Raw genomic sequence first — 8655 nt, forward strand, 5'->3', positions numbered from 1 at the left:
GCTTTGCTGAAGTCCAGATAGACCACATCCACAGCCTTTCCCTCATCCACCAGGTGGGTCACCTGATTGTAAAAGGAGATCAGGTTGGTCACACAGGATCTGCCCCTCCTAAACCCATGTTGGCTGGGTCTGATCCCTTGTCCATCCTGTAGCTGCTGTGTGATTGCACTCAGGATGATCTGCTCCATAACTCTGCCAGGCACCGAGGTCAGGCTGACAGGCCTGTAGTTCCTAGGGTCAGCCTTGCATCCTTTTTTATGGATTTGGTTGATATTTGCCAATTTCCAATCATCTGGGACCTCCCCAGTGAGCCAGGACTGTTGGAAGATGATGGAGAGCGGCTTGGCAAGCTCTTCTACCAGCTCCCTCATTACCCTAGGATGGATCCCGTCTGGTCCCATGGACTTGTGAGGATCCATGTAGCTCAGTAAGTCACCAACTATTTCCTCTCGGAATACAAGGGGGCTATTTGGTTTCCTATCTCTGTCTACCAGCTCCAGAGTCCAGTTGCCTTGAGGGCCACGTGTCCTACTGGTGAATACTGAGGCAAAGTAGGTGTTAAGTACCTCAGCCTTCTCCTCATCTCTATTAACTATGCTTCCCTCCAAGTCCATCAAAGAATGGAGGTTTTCTTTGCCCTTCCTTCTGTTATTAATGTATTTATAGAAGGACTTTTTGTTATCCCTAACAGAAGTAGCCAATTTAACTTCAAATTGCGCTTTTGCATCCCTGATTTTCTTTCTGCATGACCTAGTTATATTCCTAAACTCATCCTGAGTAGCCAGCCCTTTCTTCCACAGTTGGTAAACTCTCTTTTTATCCCTGATTTCCTTCAGAATCTCCCTGTTTAACCAAGCTGGTTGTCTTCCCCGCCGGCTTGCCTTTCGGCACATTGGTACGGCTTTTCCTGTGCTCTCAAAACTTCCTGCTTGAAGCACATCCATCCCTCCTGAACCCCCTTGTTTTCAAGGGTTGTTTCCCAGGGTATGCTCTGGACTAGACTTCTGAATAGGTCAAAATCTGCCCTCCGGAAGTCCAGTGTAGAGGTTTTATTGTTGGCTTGCCTTGAATCTCTGAGTATTGAAAATTTTATTATTTCCATCATTTCATGGTCACTGGTGTGCAGTCCAGTTGCAACTTAAAGAGAACTCAAATTGAACTCACCTGAAGATCTGTCCTTAGTAGAAGGTCTCTTTGCCTCAAGGAGTAACCTTGAGAAGCATCCTAGCTCAAGGGGAGATGACCACCCTGCAGCCACACTGCTTAGCAGGGATAAAGTGGTTGACTCATAGTCAAATTGCATATGATGGGAAAATTATGCATGAGACTCCTTGTACCCATAACTTTCTTTGTCCCTTGTTTAATAAGTCTTGGAAAAGCCACATGCTATTCATGTGTTGATTGCACAATCATGTTCCAAGCTCATATGCATCTATGTTCTCTGCTCCTTTGTGTGTTTCATAGAGCTACAGCTCAGACCTTTACGTCCTTTGGAACCTGTACCAAACTACTGCAGGTTTAGTTAAGGGGGTTGAGTGCATCCATCACAGGTGTATCAAATGCAGAGCTTTGAGTAGAAAAGATGTATATGTTTCTCTTACTCCTTCTCATGGTCAAAAAAAATTAGGGGAAGTCTCTAGGCAATGATTTTAAAATTATTACTGTCAGGCAGTGTAGCCCTGGGTCAAGTTGAACAGGAGCCAGCATGTTACACTGAGCTTTGTGAACATGTAGAAGTTACAGTGACAGAATAAACAAGCTTACAATTATTATGAGAGGGGACACACCCTTCTTGAAGTATAATCTGGTTTTGTAGAGTGCTGAAAGAAGAAATTATCTATTCAATAACTACACACAACTGTGTAATGTCTGCATCTCACATGTGGAAGCCTGATCAGACCACAAGTCTCCCTAGTATAGTGAACTTATTCCCAAATCTCTCCCATAAAACCCTTCTTCCCCAGCTGTAGCAAATTCTGTTCACTAATGCATAATATTTATAGTCATCTTATTTGTGTGTTGTCCAACAGATACACCCAGACTACAAGGAAACAGAAATCCCTACGGTAAGTTCCCAAATACCTGAGTGCTTGCACTGGATCATATTTCTGAAAATCTCCAGAAATAGTGTTCCTTTGAGTACAGAAAATCATAGGTGATGAGTAAACTTGGGGTAAAGGAAGCAATCTGCATGCTTCCACTGATGTATAGGGTTTGACTATATCATAAGGTTGGGTATCTAAAGGTTTTCATACACTGGTAGGAGAGGGTATATTGGAAAGGATCTGGGTTGTTGGTTGTTTGGAGGGTTAAAAAAGTATGTTGGGAATCAGACTATGTGCACTGTTAGGTTTCATCCTAACAGTAACTTCCCAAGGGCAGTCTAGAAAGCCTCTTGGATTAATTACATGGGGTATCCTGGTTCTGCACTATCACCTCAGCCTCTGGATTTTCCCCTTTAGGTAACGCATCAAAATTTTCCCGTGTCTAAAGTGCCCAATAACACCAACTGCACAAAGCGGTCAGGTGGCCCCGCTCCTGAACTACAGCAGGCCCTCTCTGCTAGCGAGAGGCAGTGCGTAGAGACGGTTGTCAACATGGGGTATGCACCTGAGGACGTCCTGAAAGCCATGAAGAAGAAGGGGCAGAACATAGACCAAGTAAGAGCTTGTGCAACAGGGAAAAAACCCTTGATTGGATGCTGATTCTGCTGAGAAATAAACTTGGGTTTGCAAAATGGGTAGGGGGGAATATATTTATTCTAACAAAGGGTTGCAGTCTGTATCTGCTGGTATATTAACCACTAGAGAAGTTGTCACCTGTCAGTAAAGGCTCCCAAAACAAGTGTCCGCACTTCTTTATGATGAGAGACTGAGTTTGCCACACCTGTGGATGCTGAGTCAGAGCTGCACTGAGCTTGGGATGGGCCCTTAGCTCCACATTAAACTGGGAGAGGTACTGGGCCTTCCCAGGAGCCGCAAAACCATCTGAAGGAAGCTTAGCATGGCTCTATGCCATGCTTAGTGCCATGTGACAATAAAACAGCCAACTTCCCTTGTTCTGAGAATGGGTTGCAATGCTGATGTCTCTCCTTGTAGAGAGGGATTTGCCCTTGCAGGCTTACAACATCCCTGAAAGGCTCTTGCAAAGCAGTGCTGACCAACTTTCTTTTGTGTGCTGTGTTGCTTCCTGCCTCATGCGTTGCCTCAAATACTTGCTAAAACAAGGTCACTGAGCATAAAGCACTGCAGGGTGAAGCATGGCTCTGGGTCTTGAATCTGCTTCAAACAAACATTTTAAAGCAGGGAGAGTGTGGCCAACTTTCTGTGTGGGAAACCCTAGGTGGGCTGTGTGGAGCATTGCCTGGCATGACTAGGACTATGCCTGTTGCCTGAGGAGGAGGAGCATCCCATTGACTCCTTATGGAGCTGATCTGCTTGCTGGCTACCTACACATCAAGAATGATTTAAGCTGTGTGCTGGAGTGAACTGTAGTATCAAATGGAAAAAATGTCCCTTAGGATGGCAGTTTTAAATCCTGCTGTATTTGCAAGCTGCATTCTTTTGTGTACCTAGCATTACCTATCTGACCTTTCCCCCTAACTCTCAAAACTGAGGACAGATAAGAAATTTGGCAGTGGTTTCTGTGTGTGTGAGCTGGGATTTGCAGCTCACTCACCAGTATGCTGAGTTGATCTTAAAAGGCTGACTGCTTTTGGATTGCATCAACTCTTGTGTTTGTGGATGTCTGAGAGGAAGCTACAAGCTGACACATATTAACTGCTGAACCTACAGTTTCATCTTAAAAACTTGTAGTATAAAAAACACAGTTAAACTTATAAAGATTGGCTTGTGAGACTGTTTTGACTAGAGCAGAAGATGTTCAGAGCTGTTGGGAGAACATAGGAGGACAGAAGGGCTCGTCTGCTTTCTCTGAACAAGTTCTTGCATAAAGACTGTCTCAGATCTACTAGGAAGGACTTTGTCCCTGGTGAAGCCCAGGGTAAAGTTGTGCTGAGCTCCTCTGAGTGTATAAAGATGGTATTCAGCCATGTGCTGCAAATGCTACTCTGCAAGCTTAGTTTCTTTTCTTCATTCCCCACAGGTTTTGGATTACCTGTTTGTACATGGACAGCTTTGTGAGAAGGGCTTTGATCCACTTCTTGTTGAAGCAGCTTTGGAAATGCACCAGCGTTCAGAGGAGAAGGTGAGGGAGCAATGTGTGCTAGAATAGAGAGAGTGTGCAGTTCCTCTGGATTTTGTGTAATGCTGCCTTATTTCCAAAATTGACTGCTGAAGGACATCGCTGTGGTGATAAAGTGAATATGTGTTAAAGAATTAGAATTAGAATTAATCCGTGTTGCTTTATCATTCTCACTTGAATGCATTTTTATGGGGACAGGATTTCTTCAAGACCCTGATTATTCTGGTTGTAATGTTTTGAACCCAGAGTTCTCTTGTGGGCGGGGTGCTTGGTATAGAACCAGCAAATTATCTTTCAAAACGTGCCAACCTGCCCTGGTTGTGAATTTTCTCCCTTGTACAAATGCATCTACCTGGCTGCTCAGCAAATTGGGTTAGTGCTCTCTCTTGAAGAAGATGGAAAATGTTTTTTTGAGGTCTGATTCATTGTCTGACTGTTTTAAAACCACCAAAAATACAGAGGCAGGAACAGGTAGCCAGCTCAGAAGACAGCAGGATCTTTTAAAGTTTGACTGTCTGTTGTGTGCCAAGTTATTATATGAAAGTTTTAGAGGTACAACTCAACCCCCCCCAGACATAAAATCATAGAATGGTTTGGGTTGGAAGGGACCATAAAGATCATCTAGTTCCAACCCTCTCTCCCTGCCATGGGCAGGGACACCTGGAAGCTGGCCTTGAACACTTCCAGGGATGGGGCAATCACAACTTCTCTGGGCAAGCTGTTCCAGTACCTCACCACCCTCACAGTGAAGAATTTCTTCCCAATATCTAACCTAAATCTACCCTCTTTCAGTTTAAAGTCATTCCCCCTTGTCCTGTCACTACATATCCTCATAATAAGTGCTTCTTCAGCTCTCTTATAGGCCCCCTTTAGGTACTGGAAGGCTGCTACAAGGTCTCCCCAGAGCCTTGTCTTCTCCAGGTTGAACAATCCCATCTTTCTCAGCCTATCTTCATGGGAGAGGGGCTCCAGCCCTCTGATTATCTTCATGGCCCTCCTCTGGACTCTCTCCAGTGAGTCCATGTCCTTCCTGTGCTGAGGACCCCAGAGCTGGACACAGTACTCCAGGTAGGGTCTCAGGAGAGCAGAGTAGAGGGGCAGAATCACCTCCCTCAACCTGTTGGCCACACTGCTTTTCATGCAGCCCGGGATATAATTGGGTTTCTGGGCTGAAAGCGCACATTGCTGGTTCATGGCCAGCCTCTCATCCACCAGCACCCCTAAGTCCTTCTTGGCAGGGCTGCTCTAGATAGGTTCATCCCCCAGCCTGTATCAATACCGTTGTTTGCCCTGACCCAGGTGCAGGACTTTGCACTTGGCCCTGTTGAACTTCATGAGGTTTGCACAGGCCCACCTGTCAAGGTCCCTCTGGATGGCATACCTTCCCCCCAGTGTGTCAGTTGCAGCACATGGTCTCATCAGGAAACCTGCTGAGTGTGCACTCAATCCCACTGTCCATGTCACTGAAAAAGATGTTAAACAGCACCAGTCCCAATACTGACCCCTGAGGAACACCACCCATCACTGGTCTCCACTTGGACATTGAGCCCTTGACTGCAACTCTTTGAGTGTGACCATCCAACCAATTCCTTATCCACTGAGTGGCGCACCCATCAAATCCTTGTCTCTCCAGTTTAGAGACAAGGACGTTATGTGGGACTGTCAAACGCTTTGCACAAGTCCAGGTAGATAATGTTAGTCATTACTAATGTCATATATATGCCTTTCTTGGACTTGGTGATGAGTTTGCAAACAGAGGAACAACAGTATGAAGATGGGAGAAGTGACCTAGTTCAGTAAATGAATTTGCTACTGGCTTAACCCCAAAAGTGGAAATGGCTAGCCTCCTGATCATCCATTGCAACCTGTTTTGGGTTGGTTTGATTTTGTCATCATTCCCCCAAAGTGGAGTGGAGGTCCTGTAAATGGCAGAGGGTCCATAAAAGTCTGATCAGTCATTCACTTCTTGTTACTTTATTTTTTACAAAATCCAGGGAGGATTTGTGGTTTATGTTGGTAGTATTTTACACAGTGTATCCAATAGGATTTGTGTTAATCCCACAAGTTTGCCCTAGATCTGAAGAGCCATTTGATTGCAAGGTCTACTGTGCTGTTCCCAAAGTCAAAGTAACTAAAGAAATTCAGATGCAACAGTAGTTGCTAGATGTGGGGGAGCAGGGTGATATTAATCAGGGTCCATTAGGGCAGGCTGATAAATTTCCTATTGGGAGAGACACCCCCACAGACGGAGCTTTGGTGCCCTTGCTGAAGAGGATTTGGGAAATGCAGGAGTGCAAACACGGGACTGAAGGTGAGGCTCCGTGGGCTACTGAACCCAGAGCTCTTCTGACTGGTGCGAGCAGACTTTCTCCAACCAGAGTTGGAACAGACTGTACTTGGGGTGTAGAAATCCACCCTATGGGGTGCCCAGTCACTGAAGACTGGCTCTGTGCTAAATCTCCACTGAGCACTGATCCTCTTTTCACTTGCAAATAATGGACTGTCTGTGTCTTTCAGATCACAGAGCTTCTCCAACTAATGAGTCAATTTAAAGAAATGGGCTTTGAACTAAAAGACATTAAGGAGGTCTTATTATTACATAACAATGACCAACAGAATGCTTTGGAAGATCTAATGGCCCGTGCAGGAGCCAGCTGAAAACACATTCCTGGATTCTCATCATACAGTGGAGCAGGACCAGCCTTGCCACCTTCACATCCAGGGTGACTTAATCTCAGCAGGAAGGAGTCCGGCTTTTTGCATATAAGGGAGAACATCTGCACGAGTCTGCCCATGTGCATCCCTCTAGGATTTCTTTTTCCCCTGAGAGACAACTTTCTTTCTGATATTGAATTTTTAAAGTGTCCTTTCCTAAGTTTCTTTTTTCCAGCTTGGCCACAGAGAGCTTAGACTGCCCAGCCTCTACTGGAATTGTACATAGGTAGAGATGGGGTGGTTTCTCCCATTCATTGTGTCACTGGAGTTGAACAGAAGAACATTAAGTTGGTTCTGAAACTAGGATGCTTTGGGTCTTCAAAGCTGCTTTCATGATATCTGCTTGTACTGAATTATTGACTGTGTCATAGTCCAGATAACCTGGTTAAATTTGACCTTTAGTGCAATGGAGTTTTATTTTTTGGGGGGAAAGTTAGTCTGCAACTTAGTAAAACACTGGTTCATAAACTGTCACTATGCATAGAGAACCTGTTCATCTTGGGTTTTTTTTTTTTACCCATGCATCTAACACTTCTTCCAGGCATGAGTGTTCAATGTTGAGTGGTGTTTAAATTCCCTTGAAACAGGTAAGCTGTGAACTCTATCTGGACCTGCAACTTATGTTGATTTTTGAACATGAAGGCAGAGAGCTGGAGCTCAGTATTCTAACCCCCCAGGTTGTAGGATATTTAAGGCAATGCTCTGCTAGAAAATAAGTTATCTTTTTGTTTTAAATAATACTCGGTGTGATGCAGGTTTCTTTCAAGCACTTTTGTTAAAAGAGATATACTCACTGCATTAGTTCCATTTCTCACACTGCTATAGAATTTCATATAGTAACATCTAGTACTAGAAATCAGGTTTTGGGTTGGTTTTGATAGTTAAAGTTCTAAATACTTAAAATATCAACAGTCTTGAGGAATCTTTAAAGTAATTTGCTAAATATTTTGATTCTGCAGAGAACAACTAACAAACCCCTCAGTTTAAGTCCCAGTGTCATGATTCCCATCTCTCATGCTCTTTGGCTTCAGCAAATTATCAACTTGCTGGATCCTGCCTGCCCAAGTGCTGCCTGCTCCTGTAGGCACATATGAACACTGTGTTGGGCAGAACAACCAGAGGTCTCCAGGCAGATGGCTGTAGTGATGCAAAAACCAGGCCTAGGGAATTTGTGTTACAGCATGGAGCTGGGAGTATTGAGAACTTAGGGAGGGGAAAATGACTTTGCTCATTGCCTCAGTTTAGGTTTTCCAGTAGGAGGTTTTTAGCTCATCAGGGCCCCGAAGGAGATGACATTTGTCTCTATTATGTACTTAACTTTATATAACAAAAAACATGTAATTTGGGTCCAGTGTTAACTCCTGGAATTGTCTGTGAGGTTCTCAACTACGTTAATTACCTTTACTTAAAATAATGCTGAGAAAATATGTACCTGGTAAGTATGTAGGAGATGTGGAGATGAATGATGAGTAGGACCAGGACACTGCTTTGCACGTATCCCATAGTATTGAGCTTAACCAGCTTCTATTAGTGGGGCTGAAATTAAAACTTGTTCTAAGCAGGACATTCAGCACACAGAGGCCTGTAGGTGCAGGTAAAGCAGTTGCCTAACTTTCCTTCCTAGGTGAGAAATGTGACAGTTTGAAATGAGGAAATGGGGTTCCTGATTAATCAGAAAAGGTGGAAAGCAAAACTCAAACTGCTTTACTGTCACTGCTGAGAGCATTCAGTTTTGTT

General features: G+C 44.2%; 1 protein-coding gene across 1 annotated transcript in view; it reads left to right on the forward strand.

Annotated features, from left to right (window-relative positions):
* Nucleotides 1-6869, forward strand: part of LOC114070178 (ubiquitin-associated protein 1-like) — a 26095-nt gene extending 19226 nt beyond the window's left edge. The window contains exons 4-6 of the mRNA XM_027907422.1: nucleotides 2463-2660; nucleotides 4105-4206; nucleotides 6721-6869. Coding sequence (XP_027763223.1) covers nucleotides 2463-2660; nucleotides 4105-4206; nucleotides 6721-6861 — 441 coding nt within the window. The 3' untranslated portion in view covers nucleotides 6862-6869. The remainder of the gene's footprint in view (nucleotides 1-2462; nucleotides 2661-4104; nucleotides 4207-6720) is intronic.
* Nucleotides 6870-8655: the final 1786 nt, after the last annotated feature.

This window comes from Empidonax traillii, unplaced genomic scaffold (assembly GCF_003031625.1).
Source record: "Empidonax traillii isolate 1590-97213 ecotype Southwest subspecies unplaced genomic scaffold, ASM303162v1 scaffold1458:size105674, whole genome shotgun sequence".
Taxonomy (NCBI): Eukaryota; Metazoa; Chordata; class Aves; order Passeriformes; family Tyrannidae; genus Empidonax; species Empidonax traillii.